The 23,502-nt window shown below is 40.8% G+C and overlaps 2 protein-coding genes across 3 annotated transcripts in view; one reads left to right on the forward strand and one right to left on the reverse strand.

Annotated features, from left to right (window-relative positions):
• Positions 1–2,139: 2,139 nt before the first annotated feature.
• Positions 2,140–23,502, forward strand: part of LOC117157882 (lachesin) — a 272,842-nt gene continuing 251,479 nt past the window's right edge. The window contains exons 1-3 of the mRNA XM_033336207.2: positions 2,140–2,265; positions 2,577–2,679; positions 3,407–3,612. The gene's annotated coding sequence lies outside the window, so the exon portion shown is untranslated. The remainder of the gene's footprint in view (positions 2,266–2,576; positions 2,680–3,406; positions 3,613–23,502) is intronic.
• LOC117157871 (UDP-glucosyltransferase 2) lies at positions 3,607–11,888 on the reverse strand. 2 transcript variants are annotated; one of them, XM_033336181.2, is made up of 8 exons: positions 11,349–11,888; positions 10,039–10,106; positions 9,866–9,964; positions 9,404–9,543; positions 8,653–8,966; positions 6,855–7,074; positions 4,554–4,773; positions 3,607–4,439 (listed from the first exon to the last, which is right to left on the reverse strand). In XM_033336181.2, the coding sequence occupies exons 1-8, from the start codon at positions 11,526–11,528 to the stop codon at positions 4,133–4,135; spliced, it is 1,548 nt and encodes a 515-aa protein (XP_033192072.1). In that variant the 5' UTR covers positions 11,529–11,888; the 3' UTR covers positions 3,607–4,132. The 2 variants fall into 2 exon arrangements, with proteins under 2 accessions (XP_033192072.1, XP_033192082.1); XM_033336191.2 differs by having other exon boundaries at positions 10,039–10,109; positions 11,349–11,884.

Consider the following 23,502-nt stretch of genomic DNA (forward strand, 5'->3'; position numbering starts at 1 on the left):
GAAATAAACGTGCTGTATATTTTACTTGAGGACACAATCCACGTACATCTATCGTGATACGACAGGCAAGTAGTCGATACTCTTGTCGCCATCTGACGATAAGAGAACAAGCATTCATTCTCGAAACGTAGATTTCGAGGCACAGGCTCGGACTCGATGTACCGCAATTTTTTTATCATCCGGTTATACGCACAGGTGTGATAACTTCCCTGGATGAGGTGAGTCAGGCTCTCATCAATTGGAAAATGTTTCTCAAATAAAGCGCTTCGATCGATTTGTTAATTTTCATCGTGCGGCGCGACCTTATGTCTCCAATCTGCGATACTACCGTGTCTGCAACTGAACTCTATTCTATCATGTAAATCTACATCTATTTCAATATTTTTTTGTATCACACGAAATATTGTATGTATACTTTAAATGAATTACGAAAAGTTATGGAAAGCACTTTATATTCTTTACTTTCAGTGTATACAGTTAATGTTTCCACCAAAGGATGGCGTTAAATGCAAGAGTCTAGCAAATCGATTGTAGCGCTATGACAGTTTCCAGTTTTTCAGATCTGCGTATACGACCGTGGTTCAGACGCTGGAACTACGTAACCATTGTCGTAATAATATTTTCGTAATAATAAGGTATAAAACAGGACATTTTGCGGATGAAATACAGAATTCTATATTTTCTCAACATATATTGTACACCAACCATATTATGATACAACTGATTGAAACCTATTATGTTTCTTAATGTTTTCCAATTTTAATGCGTTCCAACTGCTGATATTTCCCGACATTTTTGAAACTATTAATTTAATAATAAGATTTTAATAATGCAATAATAATTTCTAAATGAAACCCATATACGTTCAATATGCAAATAGACTAGCTACAATTTAAAGAAAAATGGTGAAAATTTTTTTAATTTTCAAGCATAATATGTTAGCCAAAGAGTTGTAGGATAGAAATGTATTATTTATTACGTAAAGTTCCTTTACATATTTGAAACGAAGAAAGCTAAATCAGGACTTACTTTCATTTGAATAATAGAGTAACATAAAGTAATAAATATGGCATAAAAACGTATGTTAATTAAAGTAATTAAATAAAGTCAATATCGGCGTAGGTTTAATCGGTAAAAGAATGGCTGTGAAAGTAGATATCACGTAGTAGATAAGTAGAAACTTGTCGCGGAATTAAATTGGCGCGTAATCTAATACACGTTTAATTTTTTCGATCGCCGACAGACTAGAACGACCCCCTGCACCGCGGTTTATCCAGCGAATTTCAGTTAGTGCAGACGAGACGGGTAGTTCGCAATGTTACTATAAGTTTGAAAGTACGAAGTTTATGGATTTGAAACGTGGATACTTGCGCATATAGAAATTCAATATACGCGTCATAATATAATTTTATTCAATAAAACTGATTAATACATAGAAAGTATAAAGATAATAATTTTTAATTCAAAATAGAATATTTTAGGTCGGAAAATTGTAACTATATTTTATACATATGTATATTTACACATAATAATATGTATTATTTTCTTATTTATATGCTATTCGTATGTTAATTTTCACTAATTATTGTTATTTATATTTGTGTAATATTTATTTACTGTGACTATGTGAATGATTTACCCTATATTTATACGTTATATTATATTACTAATCGTTAATACTATCATTATGATCGATAATACTATATCGGTAACATTGCGATTATAACTTATTATTTGCATAAATGTCATAAAGTGTTAAATGTTTTAAGACAAATTTTCTTTATCGGTATTTTCTATTGTTTCTAATCTTGTCTTCATAGAGGAGAATAAAATAAGATTCGAATGTGGAGTAGGATCGTAATGTTAGTGGTTAGAATAAAAATAAAATATCGTAAAAGTTGGTTATTGCGTACAAAATCGAAAAATAATAGAGTTATGTATAGTAAGAATATCTCGTTAATAATCTTATTTCGATGTACGAAAGAAAAGGTAAGAAAAGGAAGAAAAAATGTGTGTATATTACGAAACAAAAACATCCATTACCCGAATTAAAACAATGTGCATAAGCACGCAGATAATGTTTTAGAACAACAAGATACATACATACACACATACGATGTTCTTTCTGTGTGGTCGTTTAACATTTCGTACCTGCTCGTACGACTCCCCACCACGTTGGAAATTGCGCGTGACATTGTGGTGCGGGGTGGAAGGATCATTTGGCTGTCGAATTTCGTGGCGATAAGGCGTATAACGTTTCGTCAGGTCTGTAACGTATTCTAACTTATTGGCGTCATTTTGGTGGGGTCACTTTTTTATTACTGTCAGCATCTTGTTATTGTTTAATTAATATACGTTTATTTAACGGTTCATTGGATATTAAGATAACGAAATTAAGTAGTTCTTTGAAATCTTTTGTTTTAATTTTTCTTCAATTGTTTATTTTATTGCTTGCGTTACTGGTAGCTTCCATCGCAATTTTTTGTGATAGAATTTGAGTTTGATTGTTGTTTTATTGTAATGTATTTACTTTCATTTTATACATTTGTCTTGACTTTTGGTTTCTTTTTGTGCAGGTTATTGGTTAATCGCAGAGATGACATAGAAGTAGGAATAGGAGTACGTATTAATATATAGACGCCACGATGATTAATGGTCAAATCCAATGAATTTTCATGGGTAATGTTTAATTTATTTTTAACGAAGACATATATATGAATGATTATACTGTCTTTTTATTGAAATATTGGTAACATTTGATATACAATTCATATTTATTTTAAAATATATTTGATATACAATTCATATTTATTTCACAATATGTGTATTTGGTACGTAATTCATAATGCATAATTTCGTAATTATTTCGAATACCACGCTGAGAATAGAAACGATTAAATAGATCACTGTTCTATTTCGAATATTTGTAACCTTTTTTTAAAATTCTCGATAGTTTAACAATAGCTTCACTATTTCAATAGATATAACAGTCGATTCAAATTTTTTGGTATATTACGTGAATTTGCTACAGTTAATGTCATATGCTTGCAACTTTACAACTTATATTTTTTTCATAGAGGTGGCGCGCAATTAGACGTCTAGTCGCTTCAAACTAAGACTTCGCGCGCGATTTTGCTCAGTACTAGTCTCCAATTATTTACATTGAGCTCTGAAGTTTTCATTTTTTGCAAAAAGTATAATTTTTGTAAATGAGTGTATTATATTCATAACATTCAGAAGCATTTTTCAATATTGTGAAATATCTTTTAATGTATATCTTTTATGCATATTCCAGTTTCTTAATAATCATTTCATAAGTGTAGAAAAATGGCGGTATTTTCTAAACAAACGATCGATAAGAAAAAGAAGCAAAATATGTAAAAACGGTATTCTGTTTCATTTCTAGCCCCCTTCTCCCAAGCTAAACAGTTTTATTTTCTGGGAATATTTGTGACCGCGTGCAATGCGGTTGGTAGACAGTGTTTGCTACGCAGTATTTAGTTTATTTAAATATTTTTAAATAATTCCAATGAACGTTTTCCAATGTACGTTTTCGGTATTAGAGTCAGTGCATCTTTCAAGAGGATAAAGCCTTTTCAGGAGCTCAAAAATGTAAGTAGATTTATATACCGTACTTCAATTTATTTAATTTTTTGTATTTTGTTTAAATTATCGTTAATTAAAAAACAAAAGTGATTGATTATTTGGAAAGACGTAAATGTTTTTTTATTGAAATGATTTCTTAATGATTTTCTTTCAATTTTAATGACGTTTTATCTTTTATCTTCTTTCGTATTTACAAAAATACAATTAATGACCAATCTTCTGAACAGAATCGATCAACGTAACTGTCGTCTTGGACTGATGTCTAATCGACGGTCGATATTACAGTTTAAAGTTTCCGTACAATGGTAATTCTATTCTCCTAGTTAATAATCGATGGTACTCTAAAAGTTACGAATCATAAAACGAGATCTTTTAAATGTTTTAACAACGGTGAATAAAGTGTAACTATTACAAAGTATTTTAACAATGTTTATTTGAAAATTTAGCCATGATCGAACATTATTGAATCAAATTTATTACATAATAGTGAACTGAAAATTACCTTGCCTCGTTAAAGATATCCTAACTATTCCACTTTTGATCTTGCAAAGAATTTAATTCGATCTTTCATATAATCGAATGAAGAACGTTTTCTCTTGTCTTTCAAATTACTAATCACGAAACAAGCGTAGCATATTATCAAAAATAAGGGCAGGATAAGGATCGCTATCGTTCCATAGTAATCTATCAACGATATATCATGGCCGTAGTAACGCAAATGTTTCGATTTGGAAAATTTGATCACGTGCTCCACATTCCATATAGCTCGGTCCATTGGCTTTATCAATTCATCTTTTGCAATCTCCGACATCTCTTTGATATTGTTGTAGTATCTGCAAGCGTAATGTTAGCTTTATACATTTTTAACGACAATCGAAGATTCCGTTTTAGAAGTTAAAAAGTATGTCGGCCGTGAATTTGAAAAAATCGTTCTGTCAGTCACTCACGTTTTATTCTCTATAACTTCGGTCAAAGTCCGGACGACGGACTCTTCGGTGATGGTATCAATGTTCAACGTAAGCCCGATACCAGCATCCAGAATTTTACGCGCGTTGAAAAGTTGATCCCCGAAAAAGGGAATGGCAACTACCGGCACGGAATAGTACACCGCCTCTTGCAACGACTGCAATCCACCTTGCATCACGTAGACCATCAGTTTCGGATGTGCTGTATATAGAAGCAATGTTAGTATCGCGGATTAGGCCGAAGTAAAGTGGCATCTTTGCAGATTATCCTCTCTCGAGCTTTAAGACTATGCTCGAAGATAGATGAAAAACAAATCGATATGTAAAAAGTAAAGGAGTGCTTCAAAACTTCATTGGGATAACTATATTTTATCGTTTCATTTTGCACATACTCGGTAAATATTTAGCAAGTTATTAAAGCTGTATGAGCTTGCTCTGGTATTTTACGTTATAGAGAATGGTGCTTTAATAATTATCTGGTAAACCAGCGTAAAGCAAAGAAACGGCAGAGCCAGGTATTCGACGTTTCGATGGTGAAATAAAATTTAAAAATTACAAAATTGTTGATGTATCTGAATGTGAAAAATCTATGTAAAAGTTAACAAATGTACGCATTTGAAACGTTCATACTTGGACAATTTACAATATTTCAACGAAAATTAGAAACTTTAAGGATCCGAATATTTGGACATTCGTACGTAGAAATTTGAAAACGTCGTCTTTTCGTAATTTCTGTTAATAACTGCGAGCTTTAGGAAACGAAGAAGAGACCACGCGAGCGACATGAAAAGACAAAGTTAAAAGTGTATCGGTCTCTCGTTGTTCTTTTATTTTCATAATTAACGGCCAAACGATCATTTTTCCACGGTGGCGAGAGCGTCAAATTTGCGAAACATAGTGAACGATCAGGAAGGTTGAAACGTATTACGTCCACAGGAAAGTTTCATTGAAATCATCCGACGTGTTGAATTTCGGAACTACGTGAACCGTAATAGGCAATTGAATTGAAATTCTCATTATTTGCATGACGCCCACCAGTTACATTTCGCATTTCCACCTTTAATACGCGTTCTACAGCGGGGAGAGATTTAGGGAAGGGGTGGTGAACGTAACCTGTCTGTCAATGTATACGAAAGTTCGCGCTTGCTTGCATTTGCATCGAGTCCGGACGTTACCGCGAACGATGCGGAGTTGTTTGTCAAAATTTCCCGAGAGAATTTTGCTGCCGTGTCATGAGTTATCTTTTCGTTTCGCAATGAATCCTGTAAATCGTCCTTTCTCTGGATTCAATGGAGTATCGTCGTTTATCTTTTCTCGATCGTGCCGCTGGCTTTCCAAAATACATCGGCAATTAACTTTCGTAATAACAAAACCGTTCGATACTCGGCATCTACTTCTCTCTCGCTCTCTTTCTCTTTCTCGAATTATTTAGCCCCTTTTCACGTATTTCTATCCGATTTTTTTGAAGACTTTTGTTCGAAAAATCTCGAACGTTTGAAACGAGTTGAATTTCGGTACGAAATAGAGAAAAGCTATAAAAGGAAATTGTATCGCGCGCGAGTCGCATTTGACGCGTGATCATTTAAAAATGAGCGTGGACGAGGTCGTTATATAGCACTTGGTTACCCGAGAAAATTAACATCCCTTCCAAATGAAAGGACCTGCAAAGTCGTCAGCAACTTCATTAAGTATCTGCGCGAGCCTTTGCTCGCCGTTGAATCCTGTTTAACGAACAGACCGTCGTGACGAGTTTTGACGAGTTGTGTATGTAAATCAAACGGAAATACGATAATTAACGAACAAACACGTACTTACGAGCACCGTAGACAATTACGCAAAAAGTTTCTTATTTCGAAGGAGAGATGAAATAAAAAAAAAAAAAAAAAAGAAAGAAGAAACAGAGGAAAGAAAAGAGAATAAAAAAGAAAAGAATCTCTAATGATCTCTAAAAAATGTCGTGTCTTGCGTCCGACGGAATCAATGAATGCATTGTATGATACTTAACGAGCACAATTTACTCTATTCATCGGTTTATCAGGGAATAATTTAACCGGGGCATAAATTATCCGTTCGTTACGACGCTATTAATCACTTCGTTCCTTTTCCATCGCGTTAACGTTCTTAAGGCGTTTTCATCGTTCGGATAACGATTCTTGTGTGCGCACGCAAGCGATGTCTAGAAGCTAAGCTATAAAACGGACATATCCCGAAGCGGTCAATCTAAGTCTCGCTCAAAGGAGCCGCGAGGAAGCGAAGGGTCAGCTTAGCTTTCGGTAGCCTTACCGAGAATCGCTTGCTGGGGTGCCCACTTCACAAATTTGATGTTGGCTGGATGAATGGCCATGTCTCCGGAGTGTTTCCATAGAACTCTTTGCCTGAGCGAGCTGAGCGCGTTACACAATGCGGTCAAAGGGCCGACTGGCAACTGATGAGTTTGCAGATTCGAGCCTAGGGAGAAATAGATCGCCCCGTGCTCCGCCTTGTCTAGGAATTCTTCGATGTCCTATCGTTAACAATACATCGAACGTTAACCTCGATTCTGCTGAAAGAATTGTAGTTAGAAATGTCAAGATATAGAAGCGACGTAGATGCGAAACTGGTTAACTTCGTTGTTTGCAAATTTCTGGATTTCATTAAATAAGTACACGATTAACGTGTTCAATCGTGAAGAAACGAACGACTTATTGCCACAAGTTTATTTATCTCAAGAGGATGATACGAATAATTTTACGTTTCAAGGTAACTGTAAAAAGTAATGTTCGTGTCATCTTGGTTATGGAATCAGGAGAGAAAAGTATATGTTATAACTATAGATGTTTATAGAGATCTGGAAATCTCTAGTCTATTTTTAGAGTCGCGTGATATCGACAGTCGTAACTGTTTCTCCTTGTGTGTTTGAAAAGTATATGCCCTAATTTTTAACGAGTACGAATTAATTTCTACGTACTGACACGACGATACAGGCAATTTTGCAACAATCGGAGGAGATAGCTGCAACAGAGAAATCGTATCTCTTGAAAAACAAAGGGAGGTTTCATATTGAAAAAATTTCGGGACAAGAGAATGATACACGCACCTCACGTGGAGTAGAAGGTATTGTTATATTAATTGCAGCGGACAGTAGGACTCTCTAGCGAAGCGAACATGCACGTGGATGGCGATCACGTTATGCATCTCAATGTTTCGCATTAATTCCACGTGATACGGATGCAACTGCGTTTCGGGGGATGGTGTGTCTCGAAAAACGTGCTCTAACGTCCGAATGAACGTCGGTTTGTTGGATAATTCTCATCGACGTGTCACGGTACACACGGGAGTTTAGGTGTGTGCCGGTGGTTGTTTGGAGAAGGCAGAAAGAATCGGCGAGAAACGACACTGGTATCCGGATTTTTCTTGTCGAGGGAAACGAACCAGGAGGCTGGAAAATATCTTTCGAGAAATATTTTCTTTCGCGGCTCGGTGTGAAAGGTAAAGGGTAGAGCGGGAGACGGTAAATAGCAATGACCTTTACTTTCGCGTCGCAATGCCGAGCCGTGGGTAAACTTTCTCCTATACCGGTTACCTGAGAGACTGCTACGTATTTTCCCCCGGAGAAATCATTCTCCCTGCTCGCGGTATAGAATTCTACCCTTTGCTGCGGCAAAAGTACGCGAAATAACGGCCGCCGCGTCCCGCAAGGGATAATATCCGTAATCGTTGACTGAATTTAAGTTTCGCAATACCGCGACTCGTCGATGCATCGTGCGTCGACATCACCGAATGATGGAAGAATCGACCGTGACTCCTTGGAACTTGGACGTTGGATCAGTTTACAGGGTTGGCTGGACGAAGAAAGTGGCGTGAAAGCTCGACTCTGAATTTGTCGGGGAATCGTCGACGAATTATCGTATGATCGACGAGTGACGAAGCAATCGACGAATCGACGACGATTACTTTGTCGTTAGATCAGCTTATGGATGAGCTTCGTAGAGAAAACGACGTCACGTTAGGAATTTGTCAAGTAATATCTAGGATTTACCTAGCAGTGAGCAATTGTATGGTTTTACGATTTAATGGGGTAGCTTAGGAATTCCGTCGATACCTTGGGCAAGGTTTCCCTTTTCTCCGTGATCTGGAGACTGTGAACCTCGATTACATTTGGCAGCAGCGGTTTCGGATATCCGAATACGTGATTGTTTCCCAATATCACTAGACTGAAGTTTCTGTCGATGTCCTCGATCGAAACGTCAGGCATCCACTTGTTAACGATCTCCTGAGCCCTTGGTAAATGCCAGTATTTATAGTACATTCTGGTCCACGTTGTATAGACGATGTTCCAGATACGCTCGTTCAGGCTCATTTTATTCGTGAATGGATATGCCATGTCGGGGTTCAACAGCGGGTCGTCGGGATTTCCTAAAAGTGAAAACCAACATATATATATATGAAGATCATATATAAAAAAGAATCATTATATATACATATAAGTGACGATCGAGAAAAAGAAACATTCGATTCTCTTTTACCGCGGAAAGAAACGACCAGCTAGCGTGTCTCTGTCTCCTTAATTCTCATCTGATACGAAATCGGTACAGGTTAAAGCACTACTAAGCGATCTATTCTTTTCTACGAAAGCTGTCTCTCTGCCCCGATTGCTCGCACTTTCTACTTTATCGACAATTTACGTCAATTTCGGGTTCACGGCATTCTGACCAAGCGAGGCACGAAAACAGTAGAAAAAGACGTCGCGAGATGAGCGCGGCCGGACCGTCGGACTCTACTACCGTAGCCTTTTTCCGCCTCATATTTTCGATAACGTTTATCGCATATAAATATACGTATAGTACGCTTACCAACGGAGTCCATAACGTATGGTAGGTTTCCAACGCTAAGGAATCCGATTAGAACCGGTGAATTGTAATGCTTGACGAGGGCGTAGTAGCATTGGTACCACAACTGTTCTATAACAACCGCGTCGAAGCTCTTATTCCTCCTGAAAAAAAAGAAGAATACCGCGCCGCGATTTCGAGATTAGCTTCGACCGATGAAGTTGCAACGCGATGGAATTACTGTAATTTCTTTGGCCGGTTGTCGTTTCTCCCCCTCCCTCCCCCTGCCCTCGGCATAAATGGCAATAGCAAGCAACGGCCGGTGTGATGCCGGTAATTTTCTACGGCTCACGGAAGAAAATTGCGCCGCTGCACTTTTTCTTCTCCTATTCCAGCTTTAACGAGTTTACGAAATGAACTTGTTTTTATTCCACCGGTCGTGCGCTAGTGCACTGTCTTAAATAGAATGAGAATATTCTGTATTACGAAATTAGGTGCTCGATGGCTGGGCTGAACAGTTGCTCCTCGCAAAGCTCGTTCGCCTCTCGCATGTTCTTCCGCAGAAGGGTGAACGCTCCCATGTGCCTGCGAGAAAAATCAATATTTTAACGGATTTAAGCGCGTGAAATTCTTCGTGTAACGCAAAGATGCGTGCGTACCTTAGCCCGGTGCAGTCACTCTTCCGATAGGAAAACGACAGATCGACGTCTTCGTAGTTCTTGATCGCCTGCTGAAAGATCACATTGACGCGTATCAATTCTGCCTATCGCGAATTTTGAATGTATTTGTAGCCTCTCATATACCGCGATGGTTTAGTTTAATCTCTGATTTCTATAATTCGGACAGTGTTCTCAGAATGCTCTCTTTTATCTATTTTGTCTGTGCGGATTTTTATAATCGATGGATTGCTTCTATTATTGCGTGGAATTCGTCGATGACGAACTTCATTCGTTATGATAAGCGAGGTTTATTTATTTTAAGAGCGTAATAGACGAATTACCAAATATTAAGTTATCTTCGCTACGAGATTTCAGAAATTACTCGAAATTGTAGCGTGATCATTTTGTAAATGTCCTTCGATAATGATGATCGGTAAGACCCGCTTGCGTTAATTTGTTCGTCACGTTCAATTGGCGGAACAACGGACAATATCGCGTGTCTGTGACGAGAATTTATGAGAATTATGACAGGCATATTTGTCGTTGATTTACAGGGTATCATCGAATTCTTGATTTCTCTGGAGGTAAAAAAAGGAAAAGGTGGATAGAAAAAAAGGCGGAGAACGGCGAGCATCGGGTCACAAAGAGATGCGTTTAACAAGAAGAAACGTTAGTAAGGGTAAATTGAAGCCGAACGAAGTTTGCGTAACTTTGAACCGGAGTTTATGGAGAGGGTAAAGGAGAGGGACACGAAAACGGATCGGGGCCAGAGAAAAGTGGAAGTAGAGCGAGACAAGAAGAGAAAGAGAAGTAAAAATGAACTGCCGGGCGAACGTGGGAAGAAGGCACGAGAGGTACGCGTGGCCGAAGTGGAGCACAGAGTCAAACACCTATCCGAGATATCTTTTCGAACTTTTCCCTACGGTCTACGCGATATTATTGAATTATTAAACCATCGTTATAACCTTGTTAGAAGTGTTTTCGCGCCTTTTTACTAACTTTCCCAACGCTGATAAATGACGGAAGTTCTAACGTGATTGTATTGCGTATAAATTGCCATACTTTGCCGGTAATGGTTAAAACTGTTTCTAACTCGATAAAATTTCTCCGTTCTCCGATTCGGAAGAAAGAAAGTGGGAAAGAGGGAAGAGAATGGAAAAGGGGGAACGGAAATCGATTAGATGGCGAGCAAATACGCGAAAGAGTCATCGGCGAATGATCGAAATATCATTGAAAGATGATTGAGAGTCAACGAGGTGGAAACGCAGAGAAAAATGAAGAGAAAGAAAGAGGAGAAAAATCTCACTTACCTTTGACGGAATGGTTGATATCACGGTAACGTTGTGTCCACGAGCCGCCAAAGCTTTCATCAATGCTTGAAAGGGTTGCTGGTGACTGTAGCTCGCGCTGGGACAAATTCCGAGGATGTTGAATCCAATGGCGGGCGAGAATTGACGAAAGAGTAAAAGCGCCAACAACATAGACAACATCTTGTACAACACCGTTGTACCAACGTATTTCGAGAATACACTCGAGCCACGAGAAATAGTCTTTCAATTTTTTAAACGAGAATCGAGGTTGCTGGTGTTACGCCTTTTGTAGAAATTTCTAAAGGGATCTAGCAGACTGGAGGGCGGGAGAAGAGGCTAGAGAACGATCTTCCCCGTGAAAAATTCACAACATGTTTCACGATCAGTTTGCTTGGGGCCACGATAAATAAGTGAACCGCTTGTACATCGGTCGCGTGTTTCTCGCACGGCTTGCCGGAGAAATAATGCAAAGCCGGCTTCGACTAGTGATAGATATTTTTATACATCGCATCGCGTGAAACATAAAAGCGTCATTCAGAGGCTATGGAGCGTTTCATGGAATCTATTACCTTATCTCTTTAGCGAGTGGTAAGAGGCAATTGCTTCAAGGTCATCGTATAATATATACGATACATCTCCATATCTATATTACAGTGACTGTTATAAATATTAAGTAGTAGTATTCTTTCGTAAATAATTTGATAAGATAAGTCTATATTTGTCTGTGCATCAAATTTTTAAGCATCGTTCATCTCCGCAACGTAATAAATATGCATTCCGGTTGGAAACTTTTAGCCAACCTGCATGATAGATGGAGAATTTAAATAGTTCTTCGATTCTTCGCGCGAATAGAATTCCTCGAAAAATAAACGATAAACAAAAAAGGTGATTGTCCCCGGAAAAAAAGGAAGGAAAGAACGAGATGGTTCTCGCCGGATGGTTTCGAAATTTACGTGTAAATTATGAGTCGGTCGAGAAAGCAATAATAAGAAAAGGGAAAAAAACATAGAAGGGAAAAGGGTCGGGTGGAGACGAATCACCGAGAGTCGCGCCATTAGCTTCGATGTACGCTTCTGCCTCGCCGTCAAGAGAATGGCTCGGTTCAGCGTACGGAATGATGCGGTCGCTGGGGCCGAAGAAAAATTGGTCAACCATTTCTAAAGAAAAGTTCCAACCGAGAAAAATGTCATCTGTTTTCGCGAAAACTATGCTACTTTTTCGTGTTAGTCGATTTTGCCTGCGTAACAATATCGTGACCATATACATACGTAACGACGATCATGTGACATAGATTTCACGTCCCATAGACCAGTTACACCGTGTAGCTTCGTTCTCGTAATTTCCCAAAAAAAAAAAAAAAAAGAGGAAATGGACATATAGAGAAAAATAGATAGATATATATAGACAGATAAATAGATAGAGAGAGAGAGAAAGAGAAAGAGAGAGAAGAAACGAGAGAAAGGGAATAAAGAACGAAAGAACTGACTCATTGGCCCGTGATGCATATCGTTTAATCGTTAATTAAAAACTTACAACGTTACGTCATTACGCGTCGGGCAGATAAACGTTTCAGGACGAAAACAAAAGATTTTTGCATGGCTGGCGTAACGGCGAGCTTAAACGCGTCTCATTACTTAGAGTCGTAATAATACCTGGAATACGAGAAGAGCCTCGTTAATTCGAGATATTGTGCGCACCGTTGCACCGTAAAGGTGCATCGTTTGTGTTGCCTGAAAAAAGTCACGAGGACTCGTCCCTTTAATCGGTCCCCCCATTTACCAGCGGCCATTCCTCAGGAATAATCGTCCTTACCGTTAATTTTCACGACATTTGCAAGATCTTGCCTCGCAGAGTTCTCGTTTACCGCAAAATACTTCTCCAAACGATCGTTACTTCCGGTTCGTTCTTCTGGAAGAGGTACGGGTTTAGGTGCTCCTGAATGTTGACAAGTTAGACATTCCGGAACACGTAATAAGCAACGTTACGACTTTAAAGAGCCCCGGCCAGACGCCGCGGGAAAGCGGAAAATTCGAATCGCGTGTCAGAATCAGATGCGTCTGATAAGGGTTGAAAGCGGTTGCTGACGGTTAAGGGAGCTCGTCTTCAAACTCGGCGACAGGTCACGAACGAACAGATCGACGGCGAACAGGGACACCGAGTGTAATAAAGGGTTCCAACAAACTGTACGCGTCAAAATCCGTATTTCGACAAATTGTCGCCGCCTATCAAGATACTTTAAGGACACGTGGCACGGCGATTTATTCGATCCAACTCTCGCGCATTACTCTTGCGCAGTCACTCTCGCGAGAATGATCACGAGAACGATACATTTTTCGAAAAGCTAGAAGCGGTTAGATAACTGGCGATATCGTCGACGATAGCCGATATTAATACATTCGACGGCCTGGCGATAAATGACAACGCGACGTTCGAGAAGTTGGACACGAACGATCGATCAGTTTGAAACACTTGGAATGTCTGTCATACGTAGTTTAAATTACTCTGTGAATAATCCAACGTATCCTGGAATAGAATATATGAGGGGGGCGGGGATGAAAGAGGAATAGAGAGAAACGTTTAGGGAGGGAACACGATGGAACGAGGGTAAGATAACTGGTGTGCCCCCTCTTGTCAAGCCGCAACACGAGCCACGGTTTAATACAATGCCGTCGAGAACGATGGTAGGGGAGAAATAGAGGCTTAACACGAAGGGAAAAGGGGGTCAGAAAGGAACGGGATTTGAGATGAAGAGAGAGAGAGCGAGAGAGAGAGAGAGAGAGAGAGAAAGGGAGAGAATTCAGCTCCGACAGCAAAATGCTGCGTGTGTCACTAAGTAAGCGTCTAGATTTGCTCGTCCTTCTCTACTCTAGAAAAGCCAGTAGACTGGCAGAGGATGTGTCAGCTTCAGCTGTGTATGTTTTGCGAGATCTCTCCTCAGTTTCTCTCTCGTCTCTTTTCGTTACGTTCTACGTTCTCCTGTATCCTCTATCACCCTCACCTTCTATCCACAAGGTGTCTACCGTGTCTTTGTCCCTTGTACTCAGTTTCTACCGTGCGATTGTACGGGCACCCACTTGCGGATCTCTCCATAATCCTACTTGCTTTCTCTCTCTTGTCTTCCCTTCCTGGTCGTCTCTTCCAGACGGTATCCAGCAGAGCCAGAAGAGAAGGACAGAGGGAGAGAGTGTTTTTGCGAGAACGCTTATGTAACCGAAATTTAGGATATCCGCGGTTAACATCAGCGACCTCAACGAACCTCGAAGAAACGTTACCGGTGCGTTGGCTTGTCAGAAATTTTGTTACGCCTTTCTTGCGACGTTCTCTCGTACTTGTTACTCCCGTAAACCGATTGCGAAACATCAGTGTCGCGCGGATATCGTATTTTGTCGTAGTCCAAGGAGTCATCGATTTTGTTTGCTACTTCACGTATCAAAGGCTTATATAAATCTGACGAGTGCTTAAGGCGATACGAAATAAGCTGCGTCAAAGTTTCTCAAGGTTTTCTAAATCTTTGGAGCGACCCACGTCGAAGAAGGATCCTCGACATCGGCTGGAGCCTCGTCGATATACGTCCATTAACTTCGGGAGGGCCTCGTCGAGCCGTGTAAACCGTCGTTTCGCTCATTAACAAGTGTGCTCGGTGGCGCGAATCATTCCATTCACCCTCCAGCACACAGGCCGTGGTACCGTGTACATGCACGAAACTGTGGTTGCTGATGCAGGCATCGTTCGGTGTACGTCTATGCAACAGGAACTTAAGTACCCGTGATTAGAGTTCCCGTGGGAGCGTGGTAGGGGCTTCAGGCGTCCACAGGTATACGATTATATATGCCTAAGTACATATTTCCCACGCGTATGGTTTCTTTACGAACTGCTAGATGAGTTTACGGGGCGACTAATGAAATTATTTCTGGTCACCGAGCGCCATAATCGTGTCAGGAGAACTTTCCACGTTTCTGTGCCGCGACAAGGGCCATCCGGCTTGGATCGTTTTCGCATGGCTCTTTGCGCTTCTCCCGCAACACCCAACCTACCCAAAGATAAATATTTGCGAGCCCTTCATTACGCTTTATGGAATATTTTTTTCCCATCTCCTTTCCTCTTTTCTTTTCTTTCTTCTGCTCCCACTCTCTCTCTCTCTCTCTCTTTCTCTCTCTTTCTTTCTCTCGTTCTCCTTTTCGTTTACATCATCGTACGGAACCGTATAATCATCGCAATGTTCTCTCGGCCGCTTAGCAAATTTTGCCAGGCCCATTGCGAGGAAACCACCCGCCCGTATTCTCCATCACGCTCTGCCGTTTTTTGAACTTTGTGTCCTCTTTTTCTTCGCTCGCGGCTCCCCTCTCCTTCCTCGCGGATATTTATTTTTCGCCAAGTTTTGAGTATTCTTGAGAACGTGAGATTTCTTTGAGACATCTACCGTGATACCGCAGAGGTTAATTTTCTCGATGATGTTACGAATTTGCACTTCGAAGTTGTTTTTAAAACTACCACAAAGGAAGGCACGGGGAAAAAAGAGACAGCGAAGATTCCTCGGGAGATGCAACAACTTTCCGTGCTTGAGGATGGTTTATTAAGTACCGGAATCGCATAGACGTCGTGCTCGAACTTCGTTATCCGTGCCGTTTCCTTCCCCTCGTTCGCGTACCGATAGATTCGATTTCGTTCCCTTAAAGTGGCTACTTTAGCCTTTGCTTGTGCAGCCGTCTAATCAGAAAACGAAACAAATCTCAAAGGGATGCGCTTCGAGCGCAGCATAGAAAGTGCAAGCCGAACTTTCCGAGCGGTATCGAACTTCCATCGAGGAAACGTTCCGCGCACTTGATCCATTTACAGGATGAGCTCTCTTTGGCGTAGGTAGAAATAAGAAATGGATGGAACGCGCGGCTCCTTTCCCTCCATTTCCTTTTTCGTTTCACTCGCTGATCTTGTTGCTTCGTGTAGGCTACGTCTAAACTCGTGCAATGTGCTCGCAACGATTCTACGTCACGGAAATAAAGACTGTTCGAGCAAACGATAACGGCCACGGAGAAACAACAGAGGAAACCGCACTCTGTAATTCAAGGTGCACGCTCACTAGGATACCTCGATCGTTATTTTCATCGTTGCCAGTCGCTATAATGTTATTATTCTTAAGCGTCGTTGGAAAACATCGGGAACCATCGGAAAGGAATAATATTATTCCGATGCTTCTGTCTCCCTTTCCTTCGTTTCTTTCGTTCTTCTCCCTCTTTTCTGCTGTCGAATGGTTTATTAAATCAGATTTAAAGGATTTGCACGTTTGCATTATCTCCTTTTCTTGTCCCTTGCCTGAAAATTTTGATTTATATCGACACCCGAGGTTATCGACACCCGAGATGTTTGTTCGAAATCTTCGAGAGGACATATTTTCAAGAATTTCCTGCTGCTTCGGTTTTTACGTACAGAGTCGTCGAAATTTTATCGTTGACAAAATGGTTTGGTTTAATCGAGGGCTGCGTGATAAAATATTAAAGGGCGGAAAGAACGTCGGCACCACGAATCGATCAATTAATTTCACTTAAGAATGTCTCGTGTGCACCGTGGCTGTCTACTCTCGCCTCGTTATTCGCGAAATATCCCGCAAGACATATTACTCCCTTTTTTAATCTTTCTCTAGGCTCGATGCGTCCCGCTGTTTATCGCGTCGTATCTCTTCGGGTGCACGCATTGTGCTTCGCATTACAATATTGCGAACTGCTGTTGCGACCAGAGGAAAAAGAGAGACTCGGAAAAGCCGGAGAGAAAAAGGGAGCGTAGAATATAGAGAAAAAAAAAGGAAAAAGGTGAGAGAGGAAAGAGAGAAAAAGAAGGAGCGAGAAGAAACGAGGAAGAAAGAAGGAGGACGAAAGAAAGGGAGAACGACCGACACTGATACGAGCGGGGGAAGAAAGAGAGGAACAAGGGACAAACAGAACGAACACGTAGTTGCCGGTGAACGTGTAGGATGAGTAATGAAACGGTCAGAGACAGAGGTTCTCTAATCCCTGTGGATATAAGATGAAATCGTTCAGGGAGAGGATAACGGTCGGTAAACCGGGAAAACCAAAGAAAATTCGTGATCGTTACACCAGAAGCATCGCCATCGTTTTTAGATTAGCTCCAACCAAACGTCCAAGATATTCCTTCGTCACGCGAGATACAAAGGAAAGGTTGGAACGTGAACCCAGGTTTCGATACGAGAGATCGTCCGAATTGCCTTCTCGTCAGGATCGAACTAATAATTTCGTTCGATCGTACTTGAACGTTTCATGGATTTACGTCTCGCGATAGAAGGAACGACTATGCTAAATATCGTAAAAAGAATATTTGTTCTCTGTTTCTTTAGCGACACCTTAGTTGCCGTATCGAACACGGAGCTGTACAATTCTAGATACGCTACAAATGGACGATAAGCAGCAATCCGTGGACCTCGTTTCGAATGGGGGGAAGTTAGGAACGCGAAATTTTGTGGCGCGCTCGTTGAATCAACTTAATTAAACTCCTTAATCCATTTCTATAACGTCTTAATTCCGTTTCTCAACGAAACTCGCGAGTTCTTCCAGGGTCGGTGGAACTTCTTCAGACGTATATTCGCGTGTCAGTTTCCGCATTAGAATTCAACGGCGACGGATGGAAGCGCGGAGGATCGCGGAAACCACTCGCTCGGAAAATGAAATATCGTTTCGCGCGGAAACCAGATTAACCGACGATCGATCTTAAAATTACCGCGTTGCGGCGGGGATATTTAAAACGACGTATATTCGGCGTTGAATGCAGTCTTCCCAGTAAAATCATTTGTTTGTCACCTATTTCCGGTTCTTCGTTATCTAATTGTTGAATCGTTGCGAATCTATGCCGAACAATAGCAATTATGCATCTTCGAATTATAAATAAATATTCGCATTATAAATATATGTCTGCTGTTTGTGTTTGTGACGAGCACGATCTATTTAAATCTCAAACGCGATTATTCGTAAACAATCGTTTATTCATTATCTATTTTAGATCGTTCGTTGTCTAATCGTTCGATTAATCCCCGATAATGTACGAATGATAAGGATTAATCTCCAAACGCGTTGTAAACGTGCAATTGTGGTGCCTGTGCATAATAGGGACGATCTACTTGAATCCTACCGAGAACCAGCGCGTATCATCGATCGGTTAAACCAAGTTTATCGTTCGATACACGCTACGTTTTATCGCGACGAGACTGCTCGACGAGTCGATCGCGGTTATTTAATTTTTCAATGTCATCGAACGATCTTATTCTTGTCGAATCGCTTGGAAGTAATACCCATGATTACGCGTCGGAACATTATACGAAATGACGTGACAATTCGTTAACGCGTCTCTCAGGATGGTTTAGGTAATGCATATTGCATAACTTTCAACGGCGTGACTGTGCATTCTGCGTTCCATCCTCCCACGTATTTCTCTCTCCATTTCTCTTTATCTCGTTTCGTTTATTTCGTCGCGCCGTATCTGTCCGCGTGTCTCAGTTTGTTGAAATCGTCGCTGCGATTCGACTCGATTCGATTGGACAAAAGTTGAGTAAGTGGGTCAACCACGGAAATAGACAACGAATTAGTTATTGATGTTAATTAAGGAAGGACGATGGAATATCGCGAGGACGAATTAGCCGAGTAATCTACGTGTACGGTTATAGGATTGTCGAGAAAACTGTTGAAAATGAAGACAGAAACAGAAATAGATAAATACGAAGAATAAAGTTTCCTAAAGTGGCACTTTTACGTTCTACGAATATCTAGTTGTCGCGCGGAAGCGACATTTCGCCCGAAATTCAACCAACCACTAGCATTTATTATTCTATTTATTGTAATGATTTAGGTGCATCGCGTCTGCATTAATATGATTGAAAGTCCTGTGTTTACGGGACGCTAGATTATGGTTGAATTGACTGCACGTTCACGCAGTCAATTCAGGTTAATGATTTCACTGTAACGCTCCGTCATGGACTCATCGTTCGCACATGCGGTGTAACGCGATCTAATTTTCGACCGTAATAGCCAGCCCGGATTCGAATTTGCATATTTCTCTACTTTCAGGCGTAATTCGGGATATGTTAAAAATTAACATACGTCACACGGAGAACATACATCGTCATAGAGAAAATGCTTATCGAACGTTTCTTTTCTTTTCATACTTGTTTCAAAGCTGAGAAAGAGGATCAAAACTAAAGAGCAGATGAAAGGATAAACTTTTTCTTGTAAATAGTTAGCAGGCTCTCTCATTCGGTCTAATGAAAATGACCGCGTATTTCCACGGTGTTTAATACCTGTACACGTATGTATCTACATTTCGACGTATAAAAATGTGACAAAGAGTAGTCAACCATGGGCGTAACGTGCTGGAAAACGCGAGAGTCGTAACACCATGAAATACCAACGTTTTGTAGATCTTTGTCCTCCGATGGTAATTATTCATCGTGGATTTATTATTTATATTCTCTTGATTCGACGTGTTTCGTGATCGTAGAATCGGCGACGTTACGACGAAAATCAAATGGACTGGTAATATAGAGAGTGTCGCAGCTTAGACAAACGTTCGCAACATTATCGAAGCCGTACACGGAGTGCGTTTCTATTCGACGAACAGCTTATAAATCGCGTACGCGCGTTCCTATCGATCGCCATCGTAGAAACTCGCCAATCATGCCGCTACTACATGAATTTATTCGGCTTACAAATTGTTACGACGTCGACCAGTAGCTCGGAATTCATAGAAAACTCGAAAGTTAATGCCGGTTATTTCCCCGGCTGGATATTAGATCCGCTTACTCGGCTCGGTTCGAAAACGCAGATTTATTCGGCGAATGAGATTAGTATCGAGATATTTCACATGGCACGTTTGCGTGTACTGGGTTATTGAATCTTAAATGAGAGAAAAATAAGAGAGCGCGTCACGAAATAGTATCGCGATGTTCGCCCGATGATTGTTAGCCGGTATAACGACGACAACGTTTCGTAATTTTGCCATTTTCTACGCCACTGTTTGCTCAGCGGACAAAAGTACATGGACTGCATCAAATGTATGAGCAAGATCGTCGTGAAAGAAACATTTCACGCTGATTACACTCTGTCTCCGAGCGCTGTCAGTCTGCCCTTCTGATCTGCAAAGAGTTGCTCTTTAGGAATATTAATCCGAGAGACGCCTCCTTCCATTGAACTTCGTAATTGATCCTGCTGTCGGAACGAGAGTACGACCTTGGTTGTAAAGGATTTGTAAATTAAAAATTGAACATTTTTGCTAGATTTTAAGGCTAGATACAAGCCTGATGCAAATGGGACAGTGGATAATGGTTTACAAGTATGATTCTTCGATGTGCTATAATACAGGACATCTAACACAGGTAGAAAATCTTTGACTGTAAATGTTGCGTATAACGCATTCGTTTCTAAAATATGGCCGTCTCTTCTAAAAGGTATTGTGTACCTTGTCGTCATAGCGTGTTTAATCTTGAAAAATTCGTTTAGAAAAATAATTATAAAATGTACGATGGAATAATTGACAGCTGGTAAGTGAATAAAGATGAGCAGTAAGCTGAAATAGATCAGCAGGAAATTACTTATGGAAATGCACGTAGTGTGATGGATGGCAGGGAGGAAGGTAGGTACACATACGTACGTTACATTCACCTAACAATATATATATATATATAATTTCTTTCTTGGTGTCGTGTCGTTAAAGGAAAGAAAGAGAAAGAGAACGAAGGAGAAAGAAATATAGCGAAATAAAGAAAATACGGGGCTTCGCTCGAGCATAGAGCTTCGTTGATGTTGCATCTGTTAAGAGCTTTCACCGTTTCTTGAGAGGCAAAACTAAAGAGTTGGTCGGACGAGGAAAATAAGCCGCTGTCGTCGAGGATTTTGTTCATTCGCGGCCTACATTATCAAAAAGTCATATTCGTACCGCGTCTAGTTATCTTTCTTCGAAACGTACTCGAATCACATGGAATCTAAGATACCTCTCTCAATTTCGATATATGCATCTCATCACATATTTCTTTAATTACGTAGTATAACGTATGATTCTTTATCGATCATCGTACACTCGCTCAAATCATTAACTCTCTTTTTTATGATATACGATACTTTGGAAATATTCGTTTCTACGCGCTGTGCTCTATGGACGGTTTCAGCGATCACTGACTTCCTACATTTTATCAGCATCCTGGATATTAATAAAAACCATCGTTTCCTCGATTTTCTGCGCCGATACACCGCGGCTTTCACGTTCCACGCCGCGATTGTCAATTACTGGTATGGATCAATTTTTCGTCCGTGCATCTTAAACAGTTCACGACGGAAGCAATTACACGAACTTAGAGACGCAAGATGTCGTTTTCCGATAGCGTGGCAAAGGCACGGTTAAGCGAGGTTTCCGTGTAGATCGGGCCACGAATTTGGATAGTCTGAAAAGTGTATGCAGGGTACCCGGCGGGCACGACACGAACCTGCACAAGATATTGCTACTCTGTGGTGGTTAGACTTTCTGCAGCTAGAGCATTCAGAGTCAAAGGCAATTGCTTGTTTATAGGCAGTATCCAATCTACATTGGGGGGAGGCCCAACGGGGATTGGATGGGCTGAATGGGGCGGATGGGCTGATGGTGGTATAGGTTGCTACAGGTGCTTGAACAAACAAGATGTAAATTCGCTGTGCCACGGACCACGGAGGAAGCAAGTAATTAGATGCGTTGTTGCGGGGTCCACCTTTGAACTCCTGCTCGGTATTAAGGGCACTGTTTCCCCTGTTCCCGCGTTTCCGCCCTCATCATTCCCCTCTTTGGCGGACTGTGTTCCCTTCGCTCAAACGAGCGTAGCATACGCACCCAAGCCTTTATACTAGCTCCAGGTTCCGACGTTCGAGGTTACGTTTCCGCGCGCGCACGTCCACGTGCTCGATCGTGCGATAACAACACGTAAGGATACACAAATCTGAATTCCAGATGAGCCGATCTGGCGTTCTACGCGGCCACAGTGACCCGGCCACTGTGTGTAAAAGGATAACAGGCAGTTGATTAGCGTTTAATGAGAATCGCTGGATTAAAGTTGTAATAGGGTTATCGGATTAGAAAGCATCGAATTTATGTTAATTTTTGTATATTATACGAAAGTGATATACATTCGAGCGGAGGAAAGCATTCTTGATATAATATTACTCGCCATGTATCTTTTTTTTTCTCTTCATAAATCTCTAGACGGGGATAAATGAACGCTGTAATTACAGAATGAGGTTGAAATTTATTAAACGTACGTATTAAGAGAGAGAACTAAATGTATATACCGTTCCAAGTCTACTCTTCACGACTGAGCTTTCTTTTTTTTTATCCTAGTATCAACATGCAACAAAAATGTCAGCCTATCAGTTTGCGGAACTTCTCTGTTTCCTTTTACTCGGATCATCTGCTACTTAAACACGAGTCGAACGATTCATAGCGACCATTTTGCAATTGTTCTGAACAACGTATCACGCCTTGAAAAATCTTATTAGGAGGCTATTTTAAGAAACACGATGCTCGAAATTAGCAAGTTCGGTGACTTATAAACGGAAGGATCGTAGCGGCGGTTTATATATTTCAACGATAGCTTTATCGGATCGAAGTTGCAACGGAAGGTGATGGAAGCCGTGCTAACAAAAGGATTCCTTTGGTTCAACAAGACCGTCGTACCAACTGCCGTCCCTTTTTACCTTCCGCCCAAGTGTAAAATCTTTTCTTGACTCCTTATCGGTTGAACCGGGGAAAAGGGGAGAAAAAAGGCAAGGAGTAGGTGGAAGGGTCTGTAAACTCGGCGGAGTAGCAGCAAAGTCCCTGAGGTAGCCTCCACTTTCAGTATTTACTGCGTCCGAGGAAAAAGCAACGGTGCTACGGAAGATCGTGGCCGCTCCTTTAGGAGGCAGCCTTCCTTCACCTACTCCTCTATATTTTCCCACGTCCTCCTTTGTCGACGGCAAGGTGGGCCAACTCGGCAATTCGAGCTCTGTCTGTGTTCCTGAATTAAATACCCCATGAGGGACATATGTTTACGAGACTTCCTCTCTTTCGGTGAGTTACTTCTAGATCAGTGCTGTTCACCACCAGGCTCCCCAGAGCTGTATCCCTATCCTTCCCGGAAGAATATAATTGTATTGAC

Source organism: Bombus vancouverensis, chromosome 7, assembly GCF_051014615.1.
Source record: "Bombus vancouverensis nearcticus chromosome 7, iyBomVanc1_principal, whole genome shotgun sequence".
NCBI lineage: Eukaryota > Metazoa > Arthropoda > Insecta > Hymenoptera > Apidae > Bombus > Bombus vancouverensis.